The sequence below is a fragment of the Malus sylvestris genome, chromosome 2 (genome assembly GCF_916048215.2).
Source record: "Malus sylvestris chromosome 2, drMalSylv7.2, whole genome shotgun sequence".
Classification (NCBI taxonomy): Eukaryota; Viridiplantae; Streptophyta; class Magnoliopsida; order Rosales; family Rosaceae; genus Malus; species Malus sylvestris.
This window is the reverse complement of record NC_062261.1, coordinates 13,234,541-13,261,975: the sequence shown is the minus strand read 5'-3', so window position 1 is coordinate 13,261,975 and position 27,435 is coordinate 13,234,541. Positions and strand designations below refer to the sequence as shown.

Sequence of the window (27,435 nt, the reverse complement as noted above, 5' to 3'; positions counted from 1 at the left end):
CACACATAAACTCTCAAGAATTATGGGCACCTTTGCAAAATTTTCTTAGCATCATATCTATTGCATTTCTTATTCCTTAAATCAATGAACATTCCATTGTAGAGTATAAAAAATCCGGTGGCCAGTAGATCCCTTAACTCGAGCGAATGACAATGATTACATGAATAAGAAAAGAAACATATAGCTAATACTTTCCCATCATGCCACTAAGTAGTGAACTATTCTACAAATGTAAGTGGATATCTAACTGTCGGATTCCTATTTCTAAGTTGTTTCTTCAGGTACATGACATTGCCGTTTACATTGCATAACCCGATTTCTAAGCCTTTTCATTTCCCAATCAAGTATGCATGTACGAGGCATATCCTCCAATACTTGAATTAATACTTGAATTACTCGCTTTGACTGTCCATCAATTTGCGGATGGTAACCTATACTTAAATCAAAGTGAGTTCCAGGCTCATCTTGAAACTTATTCCAAAGTCGTGATGTGAATCTTGGATCTTGATTTGAGACTATTGTCTTTGGAATTCCACGTAATCGAACAATCCATTCAATATACAATTTGACAAAGTAATTGATAGACGAATCCATCTTCATAGGCAGAGAGTGAGCTACCTTAGTAAGTCTATCAACTATCACCTAAATACCATTTTGTTCTTTCTTTGATCTTGGTAAGCCGGTAATAAAATCAATCATGAGGTTGTCTCATTTTCATTCTTGGATCGGTAGTGATTGTAGCATTCCGAAAGGTTTCTGGTGTTCTGCCTCTGCCTTTACTTGTTAGTACACTACACATTGGCCAACATAAATAGCAATATCACGCTTCAAACCTTTCCACCAATATTGCCTTTTCAAATCCTTGTACATTTTAGTACTTCCAGGATGCATATCTAATTGCATTCTGTGAACTTCATGTAATACTTTCTTTCTAACTTCTTCATTCTCGAGTACAACCACTTGGTCTTTGTACCTCAAACTACCATTTTCATGAAGCTTCCATTCCTTAAGTGCTTCTTCTGAAACTATCTTCTGCCTTATTTCTTGTACTTTAGGATCTTCCTGTTGTTTCTGCATTATACATCTCCCAACTGAGGTGCTAAACTAAGATTTGCCAAATAAGCACTTATGTCATCATGTTGTTCCTCTAGATCATAATCTTGTCTTGTATAAAACATCTTTTTATCCACCAACATCAGATAAGACAAAGTGTTCCTCGTCTTTCTACTTAAAGCATCATCAACTACATTTGCTTTCCAAGGATGATAGGACAATTCAAAAACATAATCCTTTATGTACTCCATCCTTCGTCTTTGCCTCAAATTCAAATCACATTGAAACTATATATGCTTTAAGACTTTTGTGATCTGAATAAATATTGAACTTACGGCCGTACATATAACATCTCCAAATCTTTAATGCATGTACTATGGCAGCTAGCTCCAAGTCATGTGTTGGATAATTCCTCTTGTAATTCTTTAACTGTCTTGAAGCATAAGCTATAACTTTTCCATTTTGCATTAGCACACATCCGAGTCCTTGTGCCGATGCATTAGTGTTTATCTCAAATGGATCTTGGTTATTAGGCAATACTAACACCGGCGATGTGGTAAGTCTTGTTTTCAATTCCTCAAATAACGACTCACACTTATTTTTCCATTCAAATCTTACTCATTTTCTTGTGAGTCAGGTTAGTGGAATTGCAATCTTTGAGAAATCCCGAACAAATCTTCTATAATAGCCAACTAATCCAAGAAAATTACGTATCTCCAAGTAACTCTTAGGTTGCTCCCAGTTCAATACTGCTTCTATCTTACTGAGATCCACACAAATTCCGTCTCCACATATAACATGTCCAAGGAATTTCACTTGTGTTAACTAGAAGTCACACTTCGACTTCTTAGCATATAACTGATTATCCATTATAGTCTGTAAGACTATATGGAGATGCATTTCATGTTCCTCCCTAGTCTTCAAATAAATAAGGATATCATCAATGAAAACAATAACAAACTTATCCAAATAAGGTTGGAATACTCGATTCATGAGATCCATAAATGCAACTGGTGCATTTATCTCTAGTAGATCCAAATTCATGACATTGATAACATTCAATAGGCCCTGGCCTCCTAAATCTATATTCACCATTGCCACTCCTACTCCATTTTTGTTCCTAAAAAACTTCCTAATCATTTTTCTCGATCTTGACCCTTTATATTAATCTTGCTCTAACTTATAAGTTGCTTCCACAATTTCATGTTAAGTTTTAGGTCCTTGACCTACAATATGCCTTCAGATAAAGTCTCTAAACCCTTTTCTGAACTTAATTTCCATTGTCTTCTAATCATGAGCAATACCATCAGAGTACTTACTCAACTCACTAAATTTGGCAACATACTCAGCCACAGTCATATTCCCTTTACTTAAGATCAAGAAAGTCTTGAATCCTAGTATGTTTCATGGCATCAAGAAAGTAACGCTTGAGAAAAAGTTGCTCAAAATCATCAAAATTCATCTCTTCAATGTTATACTGAGCACGTATAGTAGCCCATCATAAATCCGCTACATAGGAACATGTGAAGCTAGGTTAACTTTATGGTGGTACATGAAGAGTTTTCATCTTCTTCTTAATATGTTCCAACAAACTCTCAGCTTCAGGCGTTCCCTAAAACTTGAGCAGCTTATTTTTCATAAAACGATCGAGATAAGACATCTATCGATTATGTGTACGTTCCTCATTAGTGCGCATATAAGCATTCGTAGATGCTTGCAAAGCCCCAGACATTTTAGCTATTTGTTGTCGGTGCCCTATTTTCTTTTGGACTTGTCGAAGGACTAGGCATCTTGTCAACAGAGTATGAATTGAAATGAGAGATATTGACTCAACAACTCATTCAAGATTTGACTCGACAACAAATGAAGTAGAAGTTTGAATTGAAAGGACATGGCAAAGTCAATCCAAAACGCAAATCGAAGGTGGAATTCAAAACTCTTTTTCGAACCAAAACAATTTAAAATAAAGAGGAACAACAAAATTCTTTAGAGGTGGATCAACCGTCGCTCTGATACCATTTTTCAGTCACACCCCAAAAATAATCACGTAACAGTGCCACGCTCTATTTGTAAAAAAAAAAACTATAGTGTTAAAATCCAACACTATTGCACTTCATTCCTAATAGAACGTAAGGCTATTTGAGGGGAATAAAATAATTTATTTTTAAGCAGTATGGAAGCAGAAATCATTTTGATAAAATGAAGAATAAAAGAGTAACTGAATTTTGATAAAATTTTTACATAGGAAAAGAACTTCACAATCTACAACAAAACCAAAAAGTTTAAAGTAATTATCATACTAAACCAACTCTTTAGTACGATTTGAAAATGCAAAATGTTGAGTTTGGCTACAAAAATCACTTCAAGATGGTGAGGCAATCAAGTATATGTATAGATAAAAATATGTAGAAAGAGTCAATGAACGACTGAGAAGTTGACAAGTAACAAACAATGCTAGTCCCGACTTTAGTCCAGAACATCTTTTTGTACGTGCACTGGTCCTGTAATAAAGTAAGGGTGAGCATCACAAATATTTCATAGCTCCCCCTCAGGGAATCCACCCCCAGCTAGATTTAAAAATAGTATACGTCACTATATATACTATTGGAAAATGATTGGTGCACAACATCTTTGTTTAGTTTTGAAAATAGATTGTATGCTTGCACAATTCCCTTTTAAAAAGAAAACAGGGATCCCAATAAATTGCTACATGCCTGATGATCGGTCTAATAACCAACTACCCCTTTACCTGCACCAACTCCGAATGAATATACTTATGGTAAGGTGTAGCGAGAGTGTCCTTTAATGCTTTACTTATCCTAGTACCTCTCCTAGAAAGGTAGCGGTACTAATCCCTTCGTAGTGGCCCTTCCGGAGGTTTAGGGGATCGAAACCCAAGGCGGTCAGTATGCCCCCTTCACTCTGAAGTCATCACTTTAACTGTAGCATAAAACAACATGCATATCATGATATAAAAACAAAACCTTTTTTCTTCATGGTTCTCAGCAAAATATAAGCAACATTCACAGGCATTCGTATATTTACGTATACATATGCACAAAAATCCATAACTAGGGTAAATAAGGATCCCCCTATCTGGTCTCCAAGCCAAGCAAGTAATATTCCTCACCAATACATTGATTAAACGTAAGCACCACGAGTAATTGGAGTCCCTAGTTCAACAATTACAATATGTCACTATATGTCCATATATAATGACTAAACTTTATTCCCATTATAACAACTATATCCAATAGGGACCTTCACTTAACTAGAATAAAAAATCTGTGTTTGAACTTTTATTATTTCAAATAGGCCCCAAGCAATTGATAATTTCACTTTGGCCCCTGAACTTTTGGTAATATACAAACTTACCCCAAAACTGAAACTATTTTCACATTTCAATACCTGGTATGAAACCAGCGGCTTTGAGGTCTGTTTTCCTAGAAATTCAAACATATATTTCAAGGCAAAACACAATCCATCAATAGTATAACTCACTTCTTCCATACAAACGTCGTATAAAAACCAAATTTGATGAATTTCGAGTCAAACATCAAATTTCTCTAAATCTCATCCATATGAAACTTGTACAAAATCTCAGAAATCTGATCAAGTGTAAATCTTTACCTTAATTTCTTATTAATCGTTTTCCAGTCATCAAATAGGCTTCAAAGCCTTCAATTTGTGCAAGAACAAGCTTGACATGAACTCTTATCGCATGCATTGTATGCCATTATCATACATTGAGCTCACCTAATTCTCGACTATATAATTGCTGCACTTGAAACTAAGAAGATGCTGCTCCTATTTATAGGTGAAATAATCTGAAATCTCTTATTCCTCATTGGATGAAATGGGCAGCATTAACTCTATATTGGATAACCTTTCCTGCTACTTTGACAACTCTTACTTGTAAAAGTATGAGTCACAAACACACTTGTCTATTGTATCTAACCTTAATGATGGCTCCACCTTAATCCTTCCAACTTAAAAGCTTAGTCATCACCATGCCATGCTAAGTTGACAACAAGGCTTCATGATAATTCTTATAAATTAGCAACATGGTGGAGCTTATCAATATACAACCATGAATAAGCTCCTAGGTTCTCTTGCGTAAGGTGGCTGTCAAATTGATCTCCACGTGGCTGATTCCATCACTTGTGGCTGCCATGTGTCAAAGTCAGCCATTCTTTGGTTGCCACATGGTGTTATCCAATCTGTCATATTTAAAGTTCCACTATAAGTTCGTTCGAGCTTTGAAAATTAATTCAAAAGATGCCACGAGCTCGTAATCTCATCCACTTTCATCTTTTTACCACAAAATAATCTTTGAACTCAAGTAAAATCATCACCCATTTAAAAGGAACTAGAAATTGTAAAATTCGTAGGTAATCCAAAGTTCATAAAAACACCTCTAAAATTTCAAGGTCTCACATTCCACCCTCCTTAAAACAAATCTTGTCCTTGAGATTTACTTTAAACACTGAATTACTTAACAAGTCGAGAGTTTTCATCTTTTACTGGACTGTCATTTCCAAGTGAAGTTCGAAATCTTAAGCATACTGAATACATTTAACACTTAGTTGAACACACATAAACTTTCAAGAAAATTATGGGTATCTTTGCAAAATTTTCTTAGCATCATATCTATTGCATTTCTTATTCCTTAAATCAATGAACATTCAACTGTAGAGTGTCAATGATCGGGTGGCCAGTTGATCCTTTAACTTGAGCGAATAACAATGATTACATGAATAAGAAAAGAAACAGATAGCGGATACTTTCCCATCATGCCAAAGTAGTGAACTATTCTACAAATGTAGGTGGATATCTAAATGTCAGATTGTTTCTTTAGGCCCATGGTATTGTCATTTACATTTCATAACTCGATTTCTAAGCCTGTTCATTTCCTAATCAAGTATGCATGTACGAGGCATATCCTCCAATACTTGAATTACTCGCTCTGACTGCCCATCATTCTGCGGATGGTAAGTTATACTTAAATCAAAGCGAGTTCCAAGCTCATCTTGTAACTTATTCCAAAGTCGTGATGTGAATCTTGGATCTTGATTTGAGACTCTTGTCTTTGGTCGACCTCTTGGTGAAGATCCTCAACCTCCTTTTGAAGAGCTTCCCGCTCCCTAGCCCAAGCATTCCACTTTGAAGCAAACGCACACTCTGACTCTCCCTTCGAGGGAACGAGAGCCTAGTCTGACTCCGCCTTGGCCTGTCTCTCCAGCCTTAGCTATTCTCTGAACTTTTTAGAACTTTCCTAGTAATCCTTGGCCTTTATCTTCAATAATAGCCAGGTCGATGTAGCGAATTAACTCCGCCTCATGAGCAGAATCCAAAGCTTGCTACCTGGCATGCGCATTCTTGAGTTCTTCTAATTGGGTTAGCAATCGCTGTTCCGCCTCTATTATCGCCACTGTTTCAAGGCCCGAAATCTGTTCAAGCTCCTAGATTCGCCTTACTTGTTAGAACAAGGCGACCTTCGTCCACATATTAACATAATATACAAGGTACATGATGGGGAATTCATGAATATCAACAAAGAGAAATGAAGGAAATGGAGTCAGGTACTTCATAACGACTCTCGGAGCACCGTATCATGACGTCTTCAAGAGGTGCAATCTTCTTTAAAGTCGGCGAGGGCAATTACGACTCTGAGCAGCACTGGGGCATAGTCCGTATTTTAAAGACCACTAGCATCTGAAAGAAGAGCAACACAATCAATTGAAGGCCGAATCACAAGGGGAGGATGAGTTGTTTCCTCTCAATGCAGCAGTTGACGAAAGACCATCATAACGGGGAGATCCATCTACAGAAAGTAGCAGTTGAGGGACAGAGGTTGACGCCGAGGCAATAGAAGGCACGACGATTTCGACTCCGATGACCGGGGCAACATTGCAGGTGAATGCAAGGGTAGCGAAGAGGTGCCTCATCTATTACGGATGCAGGGGTAAGTACATTAAAAGTTGGTGGCGTCGGAATAGTAATACGTCTCTTTCTTCGAAGATGGGTTTCTTTCTCTTATCCAATACCTTTACAGTGGATGTACCTAACCAGCTAGAGCTGAGGAGTCGCAATCAATGAGTGAGAAGAATAACTACCAGGATATTTTAGCTTATTTGGGATAGGTGACAGAGTTGATGCTGGTTTAAAGGAACGAGACATTTTATGAACGCTACGAGCATCAACCCACTCTGACTCTTTTTAGGGAATCTAGAACAGTGAAAGGCGTCTATATCTTTCCCACGGCTGTTGAAGTGCTCAGAGGAAAACAACCACTTCTAATTGCAGGAAACGGCCAGAATTTGCATTGCCCGGCGAATCAAGTCTAGACGGCATATGCTAATACCAGATAGACCACCTTTGAAATCTGGGTCAGTTGGAAGACGAGATCGGATTTGGAATCCGCTAATATCTCTTTCACAAGCTCCGTCAACGACTAGTATATCTTTGAATCATTCCTTGTCGTGGAAGGGAATGTCCTGAATGAATGTCTCCCAAGCTAGGCTAGCTCTAACCGCAAAATAATAGTGGTCATCCAAACTCGGTCTGATGCAGTACAACAACCTAAACTTGGGGATATCCAACTCAGTCCCTGAACCACTTATTCAGCAACTCAAAGCAAGTAAGAAGCCTGAAGGTGGTGGGAAAAAGGTTACAAATTGCTATATCATAGCACAATAAAATGCCTTTCATGAAAGTAGAAAGCGGAAAGCGAATGCCTAAGTCCAAGAACCAGGGGTAGATTATAATGCAAGGGCGACATGGGTCAGACAATGGCGACAAGTCGGCGTAGATATCGTGGTCGATTCCCACCAAACGTTGCAGTCTTACAAGATATCATGGTGCTCTTCAACAAATGACTCACCCTCTTCTCGATTACAAATTCTCGTCAAAGAAAGATTATAAGGGGAAACCTTGACCAATTTAGACTTCTTGCTTGAAGACGCCATGAAAAAAGATTCAAAAGGGAGAGAGGATATTGAAATAGGTACAGATAACAAGTTGGAGCCTTTTTGGACAATGAAAGTTTATGGTAGAGGAGAGAAGCAAGATCCGAGGATATATAGGTATCATTTGGGGGAGTCATCTAACCGTTGAATTTAGACCGACTTGTATTAAGATCTAACAACGGCTAGGAAAAACAAGGGATATCAAAGAAGATTTCTCGTTTCTCGTGCGCAAGAGTCAGACGCAATGTTTCATCATTGCGAACTTTATGGCACCTACACGAAGATACATGTTTGAATCTGAAATGCTGCCACATTAGTGTTAAAAGGTCACCTTGCATTCATGAAGATTAAACGGTATGTATTCCAGCTTATTCCAAAAGGCATTGCCTTTGATAACAATCCATCTTCAATGGGAACATGTTGCCTCTCAGACAGATTGTTAGGGAAAATTACGGGACCATGATTTTTCAGGACTAGAGTAAGGCTGATCCGAATACTGTTACCTCAGAAGTCCAGTCATAGACTTACCAGCCCTGGGTGGAGCTCTATCAGAGGGAGTAGGGTGCCACCATCACTCTACTCTAGGGCAATAGGCAGAAGAGTCCTAGCGACTCCACTAAATGACCATACTTGTTCTGCAAGACATGTGATCTAATCCGAGTAGGGACACAATCAGATTTTATTAGTCTTGGAGTCCCTACAATCTAGGGATAAGCATGCGCCGTAAGTAATTATAACTCATAAGAGGATGTAATATCTACTTACTAGTTATCCCCTAAGATTCTCCCCCTAAGATTCTCCCAGCTTAGAACGAAGGTATAAATACACCTGTCTAAGGTTCATCTACATTAACGCAATCCATACACTTGAATTCTCTTGTCCACTGCTTGAGTCTAAAGATCATTCACTAACTTGACCGTTGAAGAACCTTTGGTAAGGTTTGCTTACGGTTGTTTTACTATTTTGCAAGTTGCTTAGGTTTACTCGAATTTGTGCTCAACTGCCGGTCCCGGAGGTCCCCCCATTTGGTTCCAACATAACACAAGAAAATTATTAAGTCCTTGTCCTCACGGCATTAAAAAGAATCTAAATATGGATTTAACCCCTCCAAAATAACAATCCATTGAGAAGAAGGCCAGTTTCTTGCGGCGCAAGCAAATGGCTTATTAATAACATAAAACAAACAATCTGTTGGTCATAGCCAACAGTTGCACACCTGAACGAAATCATCACTTACAATAGGGGAGTTTGTAACAAGAGTTCACCACACTTTTAGGGGAGTTTGTGTGAGGATCATGCATCCTAATACTGCACTTACAGTTGGGCATCACAAATTATATTTTGACAATTCTAACTTTGCAATATCAATGATAACAACAATAACAACAACATATAAATGGCATATCGGCTAGAATACAGTAAACTGCAACTTAGAATACCTCAGAACTGAGTCTTGTGGAGCCAATTTAGGTTGATATTCTCTTTGGTCACAATAATCTTCAGGTTGTTGAGACACGACGAGAAAGACTCCCACAAATATTTTGTCTCTTCATCACAGACCACTTCCTCTAACTGCTCAAGATCCATGACTGATGGAGGCAGCTCTTGCAACCTTGAACATTGTCTCATGTTGATCTTTCTTAAACTACTCATTTCACCAATGTCTTCGGGCAACACCTTGATGTTGAAGCAATCAGATATGTCAAGAAAGTTTACCTTTCCCAGGTTCTTCATTGAGGGTGGAAGCTTTGACAGTTCTGTGCAGGATCTTAGCCTTAACATTTCTAAATTTTCCAACTTTCCAATCCTTTCAGGCAAGGCAGATAGTTTATGACAGCTAGTGACACCGAGCTTCTTTAGTTTATTAAGATCACAAACCTCGACGGGCAATTCAATTAAATCACTGCAATAGTCGATGTTCATTTCCTCTAGATTTGGGAATGCTGATGAGATTGAGATGGAACCGTTGTTGAAAGCTTGACCAATGTTACACATGAACAAGGATATCTTCTTCAGACCCGCCAATTGTTTGGGATTGTTGGTTATAGAAGGAATTGAGATGCGTTCTAATCTGATTCTCTTAAGATTTGGTAACGAACTCAAAAGTTGAAAGTTACTCAATTCAGCAGGTAAGAAACCATAATTTGTGACTATCACAGCCTTCAATTCATCCATGTTCACCAAAGATTCGGGTAAGGCATAATTCTTTGTCTGGAAATTCAATACTAAAACCTTAGCTTCTGGCATTTGCATGTCGTGCCACTTTGTTGAAAACCCTTCATCTGCAAAGCAACAACTGTGAGTGTCTGGAGAAGAAACTAAATGAAAGTACTATTAAGGCTTCATGTGCACGTGCGAGTGCGTGTGAGCAAGAATAACTATTTATTTGTGCATGTCTACATAATTGCTAAAGAGAAAAGGAGCGATGGAACAACCAGTTGTTATGGATATTAAGCGGGCCTTCATTGGCTGATGCTTTTGTTCTCTCCACCATTTTGGAAGATTGTCTCCACATATGTCAATAATCAGTTTTTTTCTATGTTCTACTGGTCCTTTTTTTGTGTTGTAGATAGCCAGCTCCCTAACAACATCATGATGGGTAACAAAGTGCTCACTGTAGTACCCGTCCCCCACCATATTGTCCTTCCTGGTGATGATCAAAACTAATTTTCTTAGAAGAGATTTCTTCAACCAACATAATGCAATAACAAGTTATTAGCATCAACCAGTCGTGAGTATAAAGGGGAAAATAGAGCGAAAATATCATACAAGAAAAAACAAAGCATGCACACCTTGTAACAACAAGATTAGCTAGACTACGTTTGGTTAGCTCATAGAGGTTTGCAATGCACTCTATATCTGTATCTACATCATATAACTCTGCCCAGATATCAATGAGGGCAGCAACAGGGATTCTTTGGTCTTCTGGAAATGAACCCAAGTCTAAGAAACATTCCTTGATGATTTCTTTATCTATGGCATCCAAGCTTCGTTCAAGGCAGAGCAGCAATTCAGTCTCTGAATCAAGAATAGAAAAACCTTTAGACCATTCAAGTTCTCTTTTTTGCCATATCTCTATAGGCTCCCCGCAAAGCGATCTCCCCACCACTGTAATAGCAAGCGGAAATCCCTTGCAACGTTCGACTATCTGCAGGATAATTTTCCAAAACAAAGTCAGTTACCTTTTAAGTTGCAGAGCCAAAATTCAAGTTACGATGATGTGAAAATGGCTAAATAACTATATACTGTATTCTAATTTTAGTTTTAGTCCACAAGTATGCTTAGATGCATGACTGCTCACAAATTTATACGGTAAATGGACGTGTTCATTCACTTGATTGTGGATGCTTTGCGTAAAGTGAACATGATTTCTTGACAATTTTCCAAAACCAAGTCAACTAATTTTTTACTATACATGCTCTGCATTGCAACTAAAAAGTACCTTTTCTGCAAGAACTTTTGGAATATGAGAGCTCTTATCTCCAAGGGATGCTGAATGATGAAAAAGTTTCATCGCATTGTCACGATCCAATGATCGCAAATAATAAGGGGAACCATATCCCCGAAATTCAGACCTAGATGTCACCAAAAACTTGTAATTTTCCATTTTGAATTGATCAAACTTCTGCACAAGGGATTCTGATCCAGACCAAACATCATCCAGGACAAACAGTATAGGATTCTGCCCTTCTTTCTTAAGAAAATGTTGCAGCCACGTCACTGTACTAACTTCGTTTTGGAAAGTAGGTACCTGGAAACCCTTTCGTTGATATAGATCTTGAACAATGTTTTCCAATTTAGGCTTTTTTGAAACCGTGACAAAGAAGATATTATCCTTGAATGTATCTATCCAAAGAAAACATAATAAATCTGTCATTGAGGCGTCATTTAAATCTGACATAGTTGTAATATATGATACCTTTTACATCACAAAAAAAAATATACAACTCCGAGTGCTAACTTAAAATATATGATACCTTTGACATCCTTGTCTTGACAAAACTTTGTAGCCAAAGTGGTTTTCCCACATCCTCCGGGAGCAGTCAGCACAACCATTGATACCTTTTCGTCCTTTAGAAGCTTCCTCTTCAATTCCTTTAGAGGAAAATCCAACCCAACCACAAGCGGTGGAAGTTCAGGTGCTGCACACCAAGTTTCACTGTCGGGTTGTTTTGGTATCCCCAGATTCGATTGAATTTTGCTGACCGCCTTCTCTATATTCTTCACCAAAACCGGGCTGTCCTTCATATCCCTTATTCCCTGAACGTCTAGCTTTTCCAAAAGTCGTTGAAGAGATTTATCCCATCCAGTCAGCTTGTTGGAGTATTTGTACCGTTTGTATGTGGTCCACCGTCGAATCTTTATGCACTTTTGAACGAGCTCTATGCCCTCTTCCAAATGCACTTCTAAGTTTTCCAGTTCCACAACCGGAAGATCCAATTTCTTGGATTTTTCTATATCTTTTTCTATATATTTCAACAATGGTTCCAAAGAGTCTAACCTGGATTTGATGTCTTTGAGGAGGGGCTTAATCCTTACATTCTTGGCGATCAGCTCCATGAGGACCTCATGCAGCGCATTGAATACTGATCCGGAAGGGTCGTCTGCTCCATCCATTCCTTGATTCTTAACGACGAAAACCAACACCGAAAATCAGAAAAACATACAAAAGTTTCAATGTAAAATTTACGACAATTGAAAATAACAGGGGAAATTGGCCGAATTTCTTAAATTACCAGTTTTTTATGTCATCGATATTTGATTTTGATAAGTTGAGGAATTGAGAAATTGAGATTTGGGGTGTATTCAATTGAGAATGTGAGAGATTTTAATGAAGTTTAATTGATTTGTAGAGATTTCATATAAAATTTTGATTCAATTCCCTCGAAATCTCATATAAAAAGGTGAGATTTGTGGATGCTTAAAATACATTACGAAATCTCTTCAATTCCTTGTAATTCCTCAACTTTCTCAAATTCTTTAAAATCAATTTCTGATTGAATACACATTTAAAATCTTAATTGAATATTTCTAAGGATTTTAATAAACTATCTTAAAATTCTAATTGAATACTGCTAGAATTTCAAAGACTTACTCAAAATTCTAATTGAATACCCTAGATTCATTAAAAGAATTAAAATCCCTAAAAATCTCAATTGAATACACTCCTTGATCTCGGACCATTTTAAGCAGTTGCCCAAAACAATATCAGATTAGAAATTGACACTCTTAAATATGGAACCCAAAATAAAGAGATTCAGAAAAGAAGCAATACAAAGTTGGATTTTCTCTTACGTTGTTGGTGATCAAGCAATACAAAGTTGGACAAACAAATATACAGTTTGGGTTGGTTTTAACATAGAAACCCTTACTCTTGAAGCTCGAAAGAAATTTCGGAGTTGGAGCGCGGTCACTTTTAGCAGTAGCTGATTGCTGTGGTGGGGCACTTGGAAATTAACTTGGAAGAAAAGGGGGAAAAGGGGGAAAACGGTGGAAAGAAGGTTTAAGGAAAGGGACAGAAGGGGAAAAGGGGGAAAAAGGTGGAAAGAAGGTTTAAGGAAAGGGACAGAAAGGGGGTGAGGTGGAAGGAAGGTGGGAGGAAGGTGGAGGAAGGTGGACGGAAGGAGAAAAAGGGGGAAAAGGTTGAAAGGAAATAGGTACCAGGAAGCTCAAGGAAGAAATAGGGGAGAAGAGCGGAAGGAGGGTGGAAGGATGGGGAAACGGAAAAGGGGAGGAAGGGGCTACAGACAGAGAAATCAGGGGCACAGGGGTTGGAGGAAAGTGGCGAACGGGGGGAAACCAGAAGCTCAAGGAGATGAACGGAACCGGGAAACTCTCACACAAAGGAAAGAAGAAGTCTCGCCAAGGAGAAAGGATCTCTCACGGAGGAGTTGTGAAGGCAAGTTTCTAAAGGAGACAAAAGCATAAAGACAGTCAAACGAAAGTTTGGACCGATGAACACTAAATGATTGATACTTAAACCATTTCTTTTATGTTGCACTCTACGGATTACATTTTGACGATATCAATGGCATATCGATTGCGTGTTTGCATTAACTTAAAACACATTCAACCGTAACTTAGAATATCTCAATATCTATCACCTACAGGAGTCTGCAACAAAAGAAACTTAATGCATAATTTACATATTAGGTTTAGTAAAAACACATGTTTTGTATATTCAAAGAAAATATAATACACATTATTTATAGAGAATTGGTGTTGATACTCCAAAAGCATCATTTTGCACTTCATAAAAATGCAATACAAGAAAATATAATACACATTATTTATTTTGTGTAAAACATTACACAGGAAAAAAACGCATAATTTCTTAAGACTCAAGAGAGTTTGATCTAAACAGTACCACAAATGGATTTGATGAAACTTAGAAATTGTACAAAATCAAAAAAGAAAAACCCAACAAGAAGATGAAAATTAAAGAAACAATGTAACACAAACCTTATTTTGTCTTTTTTTATTTTTTTAAACAAATGATATTATCATCATTAAAATATGAGAAGATAAAAGTAAATATAACTTCACAATAGACTAATAATAATATAGTTTAAATTAAGAAAGGTTCCCACAAATGTTTCTTCTCTTCATCACAAATCACTTGCTCCAACTCCTCATCAAGATCCACACATAAAGGTAACTTTTCGGATGAATTACATAAAACTATCTCAAGTATTAGGTCTATCAGAGCTTATACCTCATCATTAAAATATTTAAATATCATACCTTATATTATATTCGAGTCGTCAGAGCTCTTGCAGGGGATCTCGTTGCCGTTGCCTTCGGCCGCGATTTCGGCATCGAAAGGGCTGAAGGTCACGTTGATGTAAGAAGGCGGGTCGATGTACGTGGAGTTGTCGGGGGAGATCGCGATATGGTGAGGGCGCCAAAAGGGGATCGATGTCGGCTGGCGTTGTTGAGGTGGTGGTAGCGAAGGCGGCGACGACGAAAGGGGTTGTGTCGTATCGAATAGTGACGACATGGCGCTGCAATAATTTGAGTACGATTTATTACCATTCAATTGAGCGTCAAGGACGAGATCCTCCATTTCTTCTTTCGGTGCGAGGAGGTGGGCTTCGTCGGAGGCCCGGTTCTCAGAGCCCATCATCTCGTTCCTTCACCAGAACAAAACCGATAGGTGAAGAAGAAAAGAGTTGGAGGAGGAAGTAATTAGTCTAGGATTTGAGGGGCATTTAGGGGTTTTTGGGGAGTTGCAGAAATGGGAAGACTTGATTGGAATTTGGCAGAGGTGGCTGGGTGGAGAAGACGATCGAGTGGGGAAGATGAGGGCGAGGGAGAGTCACGTGTGTATGGAGGGTGTGCTGACTGCTGAGAAAGAACGATAATTCAGTGGGCCAAAACGACGACGGGTTTAGTTCGTTGGATTCGGAACCTTTTGGATAGGATGATGTTTTTGGGTTTGGAGTGTTGTGGAGTACTTGGTTTTTATTTGAACTGGAAGGTTGAATGACGAGTTGCTTTGAATGGTTGGATTTAGTGGTGGTGGTGGAGGAGGAGGAGGAGGAGGGATGTGGAGATGGCGGAAGAGAAGGTGGCGATGGGGTTCTGGTTTTGGTGGTGAAGGAAGGTTGGGGTGGGGGGCAGGGACACAGTGGATGGGAAAGAATGGGTGATGGGTTTGTAGGGATGGGTCTCCTATTTAAAAAAAATTATTAAAATGTATGCATTGCAATAAATTTGAAGATAATGTATGATATTGAAATATTTTAAAGTAATTTTGTCTAAGTACCCAACTTTTTCAAACTTGAGCATTGTCCCCATGTTGATTTTTCTTAAACCGTTCATATTACCAATGCCTTGGGGCAACTCCTTGATGACGAAACAATTATACATGTCAAGATTGCACAACTTAGTGAGCTTCTCAAATCGAGACCGTAAGCCTTACCAAGTCTGTACAGGACCTTAGGACTACAAGAAAACATGGCATTTGCGACACCGTTTGTGCAACTGTAAGGCGGCCCTCGCAATAAAATATTAAATTTCACTAAAAATTTTTGCGCTTTGTTCTGCGCTAAAAGAGAAAAATAAAAAAGAATTATAATGAGACTCAGATGCTCGAGCCTGCCTCTAGCTCTCCGCCTCTCTCCCTCTCTTCAAAAGCTTAAAACCTTCTCTGCCACTCTCGCCATAACCATTGATGCTGAGCCACAATTGAACCAGGTAAGGGTTTATGGTTCTTGTTCCCTCTCTCAAACAAATCTCCCCTTTCCCTATCCCTAATTTTTTCGTCATCTCAGTTCTTTCTTTTTGCTTCTAGAAAGTCGAATTCAACGTCATCTCTTCTCATTCGGGTAAGATAATGTGTTTTTTGTTGGTGTTGTTTCATCATTTTTCTTCAAATTCCTATCCTATCTATTCTCCATAAGTTCTATCGTTATTTAGGGTTTTTCCCTTTTTTTTTCCTGTGGTTTTACTTCGTCATTACTTACTAATATTTTTGGAGATTTTTTGTAATTGGAGCTATTTTTTGTAATTTTGGATGTTGTGATTGTGTACTGTATTAATTGTGGTATTATTTTGTCAATTAGTTGATGTAAGGACGAGGATCATAAGGAAAACGATTAAAGGCAAAGTGTGATATACATTTTAATGTGAATTTCAGTTTAGACCAACTCTAATGGTTGGGCTAAAAGCCAAATTTTTTAGCCTGGAAAATTTAGCTTTTAGCCCAGAAACAGTTTTTCTGCTCCAACCGTTCTAGGCTAAAATTTTAGCCCGGAATTATTAAATAATGAACTTAGGCTATTTTTTTCTTAAATTAAATTAATATATATATATATATATATGTAGACTATCGTAAATTAATTTTATGAACATTTTAATCTAAAAATATTTAAATTTTGATAAATATTGAAAAAAATAAATTTGTGTGAATGTTTGAACAATTACATAGGTATTTATGGAGTTTTTAGGTGAATTTTGAGTTAAATAGTTTTTTTTTAATTTTTTTAGCCGTTGGATTTAAATTTAGGCCGTGAGATCTTTTTTTTTTACTGTTAGATTTGATTATATTCGATCTCAGCCGTTAGATTCAATGTATTTTAAAATAACATATTCGAAAAAAAATAAATTTGAATTTGGACTATTGGATCAACCAACGATCCTTAAACCCCAGCCATTGGATCTCAATTATAGCCGTTAGGATGATGATTTTGGCCGACAACCAGCTGACTGCAGGGCCCACCCCTGTCGAGAAAGCATTGCAAGCCTAGTGCGTGGGGCGCGTACGTGTGTGGGCGGGCCAAGAGTGGCCCAAGTTCCAGCGAGTCCACTCGCATGGGGGGGGGGGGGAGGAATTTAGGGTGGTATTTGGCCCAGCTTTGGCATTTGGCTTTTAGCCCAAAGATTTGTCTTGGGTTGGAGTGGGTTTGGGGGGGGGGGAATTTGGCATTTAGCCCATTGTTGGAGATGGTCTTATTAATGCTTTTGTTGTAGAATTTATTTGATTTAATCCGAGTTTTTCATTTGTATGCTATTACTGCTCATTTTTCCCTATCTGGACTTGGATATAAAGTACTATGCTTTAGGGATTTTGAACCGTGATGCAACCGATGACAGAGTTACAGTAAAGAGCGCTGAAGCCACTATTAAGTAAGTAGTTTGATTCAGAATTTGTTTAGTGTCTTTGTATTTCTTGTTAGGAATGTCGGTACTACAAGATAGAATGCACAAAGTAAAGTAGAAAATGGACACTCTAAACTTCACTCACACAATATGTAGTGGAACATTCTCATTCTCACTCTTGGAGTGGAACTCTAGCTTTGGACTTGATCCTTTGCTACTCACTACTTTCTTGATTGGTTACATCAGTACAATATCACACCCATATTTATAGGTGAGGACTTGGCACTCTACTAGTTTTTAGTTCCTTCTACAAACTAGAACTAGTTTCTAGTTTCTAGTATATTCTACAAACCTCTAGCTTATGTTGAAAAACCCGCACACTAGACCTTGTTCTTTAATGTAACCAACGGCAATAGACTAAACTAGCAAATATTAGAAACACACAAGAATTATACTGGTTCGGCAGAACTTTTGCCTGCGTCCATCTGTTATTTCTCTAGGTAGAGAAATCACCTCTCCTTTGATTAATAATAAAGATTACAGAACTTTTGCAAACCCTAAAACTAATCTCAAAACTCTTGGCTGTCTGGCTGTTTTCTTTCTCTCCTCTTAAAAATCAGCCTTGCCGCACCCTATTTATAGACATAGAGTTGGCTTACATGTCCTAAGGCTGATTGAATTCTTATTTCCAAGTGGACTAGGAAATTACACTTATCCAAATCCAAATAGACTTCTAGAAATCCAAACCTAAATTGAATAAAGAAATTGAAATTCTTTCCTAATCCCTCTAGGACAAGAATCGGTATACCTCTAGGTTTCCTAAAACAATCCTAAACCAACTAGGACATATTTGACGAGCCAAAATCCAAACAGCTTAATTCTAGACTAGTCACAAAATTGTAGCTTCTAGATCTTTTCATTTGCAACCAAGGAAGCTAGTACTTTCTAGCTTCTTCCACCAACTTAATAACTTGCTAGAATTGTCTAGCATGCTCCAGCCACCTCACTTTCTTACTAGAATAATCTAGAACATTCATCATGGGCTGGACCATATACCAACAATCTCCCCCTCCAGTCCATGAGGGAGGAATTTCGATCATGACTCCAAGTTACTTGGAGTCCATCCCAGCAGCCTTAATGCAGAATTCCAACTTTGATTTTGTGACTACCTTTGTCAACATGTCTGAGGAATTATTATCGGTATGAATCTTCTTCGGCTGTAGCAACTTGTTCTCAATAGCCTATCTAATCCAGTGATAACGAATATCAATGTGCTTGGTGCGTGAATGATATGCAGTGTTCTTGCTCAAATCCAAAGCACTCTTACTATCACAATAAACGCCATAATCATTTTGCTTCAAACCTAACTCTTGGAGAAACCGCTTCAGCCACAACAACTCCTTGCATGGTTCTGTAGCGGCTATATATTCAGCCTCAGTTGTGGACAAAGCAACACACTTTTGCAACTTGGATTGTCATGAGACAGCTCCCCCTGCAAAAGTAAACAAGTACCTAGACGTAGATTTTCTACCATCCAGGTCACTTCCCATGCTAGCATCTGTAAATCCTTCCAAGATTGGTTTGGAACCGCCAAAGCACAAGCACATCTTAGAAGTCCCCTTCAAATATCTGAGAATCCACTTAACAGCTTCCCAGTGTTCCTTCCCTGGATTAGAGAGAAACCTGCTTACCACACCTACTGCATGAGCAATATCTGGTTGTGTACACACCATTGCATACATGATACTTCCTACCGCTAAAGAGTAGGGAACAACTGTCATTTTCTCCTTTTCTTCATATGTTTTTGGACACTACTCTTTGCTTAACTTGATATGATTGGCTAAGGGTGAGCTTACCGGTATGGCTGCTTTCATGTTGAACCTTTCAAGCACCCATTCAACATACTTTTCTTGTGACATCCACAACTTCTTGGATTTTCTGTCACAAATTATCACCATGCCCAAAATCTGCTTGGCTGGCCCTAAGTCCTTCATGTCAAACGACTTAGATAACTCTTCTTTGAGCTTTTTAATCATAGAAGCATCTTGACCGACAATCAACATGTCATCAACATAAAGCAATAAAATAATGAATTTACCTTCAGAAAATTGTTTGATATAGACACAAGAGTCAACATAAGTTCTCTTGTACCCATTACTCACCATGAATGAGTTGAACTTCTTATTCCACTGTCTTGGAGCCTGCTTAAGACCATATAAGCTTGTCTTTAGCTTGCACACCAAATTTTCTTTACCTTTGACTTCAAAGACTTTGGGTTGCTCCATGTATATCTCCTCTTCTAAATTGCTGTGGAGAAATGCAGTTTTAACGTCTAACTGCTCGAGCTCAAGATCCATGCTTGTTGCCATACCAAGGATAACTTGAATGGAAGTCATCTTCCCCATCGGTGGGAAAATCTCATCAAAGTCAACTCCTTTCTTTTGACCAAAACCTTTGACAACCAAATGAGCCTTGTACCTTGTCATGTTGTCGTCTCTTTTCAATTTGAACACCCACTTATATTTCAATGCTTTTCTGCCTTTTGGAAGCTCCACCAGCTCATAGGTATCATTCTTTAATAAGGAATCCATCTTTGACTCCATTGCCTTAATCCATCTGTCACTATTGTTATGAGCTTTTGCCTCCTCATAAGTTTCGGGCTCTCCATAATTTGTCAACATGATATACTCTGATGAAGAATACTTGGTAGACAGTCTTCGACTTCTGCTGGATCTTCTGACTTGGTCTTCATTCTCTTGCGGGGTTGGAGGCTCCCCCTGATGTAGTTCTCCTTGATTCTGCTATTCTTGACTAGGCTCCCCCTGATCAACAATTTCATGGTCTGGATTAGGCTCCCCATGATCAGCATTATATGGTTCTGCAGACACTTCATTGGCAGCTGAGAGGTTTCCTAGTTTCCATCTCTAAACTGGTGAGATGTGTACTCGCCGCCATTGTTGCTACGAAGGCACTTGAGAGGTTTTCTAGTTTCCCTCTCCACCATGGCATTGAACTCCTGGAATGTCTGAAACACCTGGTCTTTGGATTTCAACAAAAACACCCAGACACTTCGTGAAGCATCATCAATATAAGTAACAAAATATTTATTTCTTACAAGTGACACGACTTCCATGGGACCACACACATCTGAATAAACAAGATCTAACAAATTTCCTTTCTTTGTAGATGGAACAAAAAAACTAACTCTTCTTTGTTTACCAAATAAACAGTGCTCGCAAGAGTTTAACGACGTACCTTTGGCAAAGGGAATGTGAGACTTCTTTGCTAGAACTTGTAGGCCTTTCTCGCTCATGTGGCCAAGCCTCTTATGCCACAAGTCTAGAGATGAGTCTTCCACAGCAATCAACTCACCTTTCAAAACCTTGGCATTTGACCGGTACAACATACAACAAAGTCGTGCTCTTGCTACCACCATTAAGCCTTTAGTAAGCTTCAATTTTCCTTCGCCAATATGGTGATAATAATCTTGTTGATCAAGGGTATCGATGGATATCAAATTGAGACGTATATTAGGAATATGTCTCACATCTTTCAATATCAACTAGCAGCCGAGATTAGTTTTTAGGCAAATATCACCAATTCCAAGAATTTTGGAATTGCTTTCATTCCCCATCTTCACTATGCCAAAGTCACCTTCTTTGTATGTACTGAAGAACTCCCGTTTGGATGTAGCATGGAAGGAAGCTCCATTGTCAAAGATCCATTCAATGTCTTTGTCAGAATCACCCATATGCAGACATTCACCAACAGACAATATTCTGATACATCACCACATGATTGCGGTGGTATTGCCAGTATCATCTTTCTTCTGATTGTTTCCTTCCCTTTGCTATCTCTTCCAAACTCAATAATTTTTCTTCATATGGCCTTCTTTGCCACAATGGTGGCATGCACCCCTGAACCTTGATTTGGATCGGCTAGAACTCCTGCCATGACCTCTAGGCCCTCTACTCTTGCTTCTTCCGCGGTTCTCTGTGACAAATACTTGGCTGCTATATGTGCCAGAAGCCTTTCTCCTTGTTTCTTCATTAAGCATGCTATTTTTAACATTATCAAGAGTAAGAACACCATTAGGAGTAGAGTTACTTACACTCACCACAAAGGTATCCCAACTGTCTGGCAAGGATCCAAGTAACAAGAGCGCTTGCAGCTCGTCCTCAATTGTCATGTTCATAGTAGCCAACCGGTTGATGATATTCTGGAAATTGTTCAAGTGTTCTGCTACACTTAAACCATCCGTGTTCTTCACATTGATGAGCTCTTTGATCAAGAAGACTTTCTTGGCTGGGGTCTTTTTCTCGAACAAGGACTCAAGCTTTGTCCAAAACTCACGGGCATTGGTTTCATTAGACACATGGTGAAAAACACTATCGTCCACCCATTGTCTGATTGTGCCAATTGCCTTGCGATTCATTTTCTTCCACTCAGCATCGGACATGCTCTCGGGCTTAGTGGCATCTCCTTCAATTGGCTCATGCAGATCCTTGCAATAGAGAATATCCTCCATCCTTGGCTTCCATGTTACCCAATTGGAGTTGGTGAGTTTGATCATAGTGCCACTTCCTTCCATCTTGTAGTATAAGCCAACCGGGCTCTGATACCACTTGTTAAGAATGTCAGTACTACAAGATAGAGAATGCACAAAGTAGAAAATGGACACTCTAAACTTCTCTCACACAATGTGTAGTGGAACTCTCATTCTCACTCTCACTCTTGGAGTGGAACTCTAGCTTTGGACTTGATCCTTCGCTACCCACTACTTTCTTGATTGGTTAAATCACTACAATATCACACCCATATTTATAGGTGAGGACTTGGCACTCTACTAGTTTCTAGTTCCTTCTACAAACTAGAACTAGTTTCTAGTATATTCTACAAACCTCTAGCTTAATTATAGACTAGTCACAAAATTGTAGCTTCTAGATCTTTCCATTTGCAACCAAGGAAGCTAATATTTTCTAGCTTCTTCCACCAACTTAATAACTTGCTAGAATTGTCTAGCATGCTCCAGCCACCTCACTTGTTTACTAGAATAATCTAGAACATTCATCATGGGCTGGACCGTATCCCAACATTTCTTACCTTTGAATCGTTAGTTTTTGCTTCTTCTATTTGTTTGATTTTAACCTTTTATGCCCTGCAGGCACAATTTTGTTGTGTAATGTGCTACAGTAACCCCTGGTTAGTTGTTTTTGCTTTTCTATAATGCTGTTTTGTATGTATTATCACGAGGACCTTGAATCCTTTACGATATACATTATGGCTGCTCAAATACTTTCCTTAGCAATAAGATGATCTATCTGCTCTACCTGGACATTTAAATGTTGTCTCATCTAATTTCAATTTCTCATATACCTTGCAGATGAGACCAGAATGAAGGAGTTTGGGTTGAAATCAATGTGGAGTCCAAAGGGCACAATTAGAAACATTCTAGACGGTTTGTATCTGAGACGTCATCTCCTTTTAATACAAAACAAAATTTAATACTCTTAGTTTTGTTACTCGTTTTCGTTCATAAGTTACAAATTAAGTTAGCATCTGAAAGATTACCTAACTGTTTGAACAATCTCTAATTGAAATGTAATGCTTTAATTTACAGGTGCTATTTTTTCATGAAACTATTCTATGTAGAAACATCCCTAGAATAGTTCCTGGTAATAGCTTGAAGTCATTTCTAATCTTGAATGTAAGTAAAATGTTATGGGAAGTGCTCAATACGTGTCCAATTTACAGGTTGGAAGAAAGCCATATGTATTCGTAGGCATGCCTTTGGCGATCAGTATCGAGCCTGATACAGTTGTCAAAGGGCCATGAAAACTTGAAATGGTTTTTGGTAAGTAAATCTCAACATTCTAGATCATATGATTGTTCTGGTGAAGTAATTTCCCTTGAATATGGTTTTCTGCTTCGCATCTCTGTTTGTAATGCTAAGTCCCAGAAGGAGTCTCCCTTGTTGCACTTGATGTTCACAATTTCAAAGGGCCTGGTGTGGCCCTTTCTATGTATAATGCTGATGAGGTTTGTGTTACCACAATGGGCATCGCATACCTTTTTGTTTGTTTAGGCAAATGTGCTGATAAACTCTACTAAAAAAACCTTTATTTTTTGGTAGTCTATTCGAGCTTTTGCCGACTTGTCAATGTCTTTGGCTCTTTCCAAGAAGTGGCCACTATACTTGAGCACCAAAAACACTATTATGAAGAACTAGTGAAGTATGATGGCAGGTAAATTTACCTTTCTTGGAAGAATTATTCATCATTCAACTATGAATTCTATATCATTTAGTTCAATAAGGAAATTCTTACAAATGTTGAGTTATTTGACTGCTCCAGGTTTAAGGACATATTTGAGGAGGTCTATGACGAGAGGTGGAAGCAGACGTTTGAAGACAATTCTACATGGTTTGTATTATCATGAGGACCTTGACGTAGGAATATAGAACCTATAAACGTTTTGATCATGTATATATGTTTCATTACTGTAAGTGAAATACATTCTTTGATATCCAAGTGTTTCTCATTTTGTGAATTATGAATTGTATCAGTATTGGATTTTATTCTAGTTTGAAATATGTAGTAACATTTCACATGAAACAATTTTGGTGAAGCTGTTAAAAATAATGTGATTGTGGAGTCTCATTTGACGCCTAATATTTTTTTAAAACCTAGTGCCTATTATTTGTGATGCGTTACTTGTTGTCGCAAACCTGTAGCAAATAGTATTTGCGACACGGTGAAAACGTCGGATATAATCAACCAACATTTACGACGCCTATGTATTGCAACGAGTCATTGGCTCTCGCAAGCCCGTTGTAAAAGGGTTGCTGCGACGCTTTTTGCTGTTTTTGTGACTCATTTTGACCGTCCCAAAAGGTCCTTTTTTTTTGTCGTACTCCTAAATTCTCTAGCTTTCCAATCTTTCATGCAAGGTAGATAGCTTATGGCAGTTGGTGACACTGAGCATCTTCATATGAACAAGATCACAGAGCTTAGCAGGCAGTTCCACCAAATCATGGCAATAGTCGATATTCATTTCCTCTAGACCTGGCCAGGCATCAGAAATTTTGATGCAACAATTGCGGACATTGTCAATTTTCTGTACAAAGACCTTTGTTGAAATTACAATTGTTTTTGCTTTATCTTTTGTTACTATACCTCGAAAGCATGGACTCTTGGAATGCCAATATATTAAAAAGGCTTTATAGCCAAAATGGTTACTGAGATTTGCATAACACATCACTTTGGTTCATGAGATTGAAAATCAATAGAAATGGTCCTTGAGATTGTCCACCATCCATTATTTTGATCATTCCGTTAAAAACTCTGTTAAGTGTCCCGGAGCTCTTAGCTGGAAGTTTGGGCAATTTTCAATGCTTCGTAACTCAATCGTTTCTTAACCAAATTCGACCCATAATATATAAAAAGGAAGATAGGAAAGTGTAGAACAAGATTATACCATTTGGAAGCCCAATGGTTGCCAGAGATGGCCGGAAAATACCCTGAAATATGATTGGTCCGCAGGAAAACTGAAAAACTCGCAGGAAACTGGGTAAACTTTAAATGTTCATAACTTCTTCAATACTCAACGAAATCGAATGATTCGAATGATTCAAAAACGAAAATCATACTCATCAATGAGACGTAGAGAATGGTACATTTCTTGATGGCTAATTCACCGTGGTTTGGCCGGAAAACAGCTTGAAAGTGGCTAACTCAAGACCAAGACAACCACTTTTGAGCCGTTTTCCAGCCAAATCACGAGGATTTAGCCGCCAAGAAATGTACCATTCTCTTTGTCTCGTCGATAAGTATGATTTTTGTTTTTGAATCACTTGATTTCGTTGACTATTGAAGAAGTTATGAACGTTTAAAGTTTACCCAGTTTCCTGCGAGTTTTCCAGTTTTCCGGCGGACTAGTCACATTTCAGGCTATTTTATTACCATCTCTGGAAACCATTAGGCTTCCAAATAGGTTTAATCTTGTTTTACACTTTCTTATCTTCATTTTGATATATTATGGGTCGAATTTGGTTAAGAAACGATTAAGTTACGAAACTTTGAAAATTTGCCAAACTTTCGGCCAAGTGCTCCGGGACACTTAACGGAATGACCAAAATAATGGTTGGTGGACAATCTTAGAGACCATTTCTATTGATTTTCAATCTCAGGAACCAAAGTGATGTTATGCAAATTTCAGAGATCATTTTAGCTAAAAATCCTATTAGAAACTACTACTAGTCTCTCTCTCCTTTCGCCTATCAAATGACTCCTTGCTCCAACTTGTGGTCGGTGACAGTTATTTTCTAAAACTGATATCGTTTGGTTACTGCTTTTAGTTTTCTATTTTGAAGAAAATGAAAATTGAAAGCAACGAGGCCAATTGATTATCATTTCATTTTCAATTTTTGTTTTATCTTTTTTGAAAATTAAATTTATTTGATAACTACCTTTAATTATGCAGTTTTTAAAGCTAATTCTTTAAGTTTTAAATTTTGACTTTTAATTTTGATTTTTAATTTTAGTTATTAAATAAATGTATTTAATATTTCTTATGCACATTACCATTTAGTATTACAGTCTAGTAATATTCATCTTCACTTGTAAATGATATGTTTTAGGTTTGATTCTCGCCAAATGCAAATTTGAACTACGTTATTGCTAGCTTATTGTGATGTAAGCTCACCCCTTTCCTATTATATAGATAATTTCGTTTTTTCAAAAAAAAAAAAAAAAAAAAAAAAAAAAAAAAAAATATATATATATATATATATATATATATTGTGCGTAGTTGTTGGAGTTATCGTGTCATTTGGTAGGACTTCACTTGTTGAGCAAAAATACATTCATAAAAGTCATGCATTGACAAAACTGATGATGCATCACGCTCACTGTAAATTGTATATGAAATGGTTACGAAATCGCTAACCGACCCTTCAGTTATTCTACTGTTTCGTTTCTTGGAAACGTCCTGCAATCCGAGCCCACAAACTGCCGAGTAAGGTAAATGAAGGCGTAGTGGGCGACCTCAACAAAGTTGACAACACATGGCCCTTTTTTTTTTTTTTTTTGGCTTTTTAGTCAAATGGTCCCGGAGATTTGTATAACACATCATTTTAGCTCCTGAGATTGAAAATCAATAGAAATGGTCCCTGAGATTGAAAATCAATAGAAATGGTCCCTGAGATTGTCCACCATCTATTATTTTGGTCTCTCCGTTAAAAACTTCATTAAGTGTCCCGGAGCTCTTGGCCGAAAATTTGGGCAATTTTCAAAACTTCGTAACTCAATCGTTTCTTAACCAAATTCGACCCATAATATATCAAAATGAAGATAAGAAAGTGTAGAATAAGATTATATATATTTGGAAGCCAATGATTGCCGAAAAATAGCCTAAAAGTTGACTGGTCCGCGGGAAAACTGGAAAACTCGCAGGAAACTGGATAAACTTTAAACGTTCATAACTTCATCAATACTCAACGAAATCGAGTGATTCAAAACAAAACTCATACTTCTCAACGAGACAAAGAGAATGGTACCTTTCGCGATGGCTAATTTGCAGTGGTTTGACCGAAAACGGCTCGAAAGTGGCTAACTAGAGACCAGACAGGCTCTTTGGAGTCATTTTCCAGCCAAACCACTATGATTTAGCAGTCGAGAAAGGTATCATACTCTTCGTCCTGTTGAGAAGTATGATTTTTGTTTTTGATTCACTCGATTTAGTTGAGTATTGAAGAAGTTATGACTGTTTAAAGTTTATCCAGTTTCCGGCGAGTTTTCCAGTGTTCCGGCTG

The 27,435-nt window shown here is 38.0% G+C and overlaps 1 protein-coding gene and 2 long non-coding RNA genes across 4 annotated transcripts in view; 2 read left to right on the top strand and 1 right to left on the bottom strand.

Moving 5' to 3' along the window:
• LOC126613944 (probable disease resistance protein At5g66900) overlaps positions 1 to 27,435 on the bottom strand; it is a 175,911-nt gene that overhangs the window by 64,148 nt on the left and 84,328 nt on the right. Inside the window, exons 2-6 of one of the 2 annotated variants that reach the window (XM_050281558.1) lie at positions 11,999 to 12,647; positions 11,464 to 11,867; positions 10,814 to 11,169; positions 10,457 to 10,668; positions 9,145 to 10,303 (exon numbers count right to left, since the gene is read on the bottom strand). In XM_050281558.1, coding sequence (XP_050137515.1) covers positions 9,462 to 10,303; positions 10,457 to 10,668; positions 10,814 to 11,169; positions 11,464 to 11,867; positions 11,999 to 12,647 — 2,463 coding nt within the window. In that variant the 3' untranslated portion in view covers positions 9,145 to 9,461. Of the gene's footprint in view, positions 1 to 9,144; positions 10,304 to 10,456; positions 10,669 to 10,813; positions 11,170 to 11,463; positions 11,868 to 11,998; positions 12,648 to 27,435 lie in introns of those variants that run through there. The other variant, XM_050281556.1, reaches the window with a different exon arrangement.
• LOC126613969 (uncharacterized) lies at positions 14,528 to 16,660 on the top strand. The gene is made up of 3 exons (XR_007620238.1): positions 14,528 to 16,220; positions 16,318 to 16,351; positions 16,589 to 16,660. It is a non-coding gene; the product is annotated as an uncharacterized LOC126613969 (long non-coding RNA).
• On the top strand, positions 23,211 to 23,649 carry LOC126613970 (uncharacterized). The gene is made up of 3 exons (XR_007620239.1): positions 23,211 to 23,299; positions 23,379 to 23,478; positions 23,578 to 23,649. It is a non-coding gene; the product is annotated as an uncharacterized LOC126613970 (long non-coding RNA).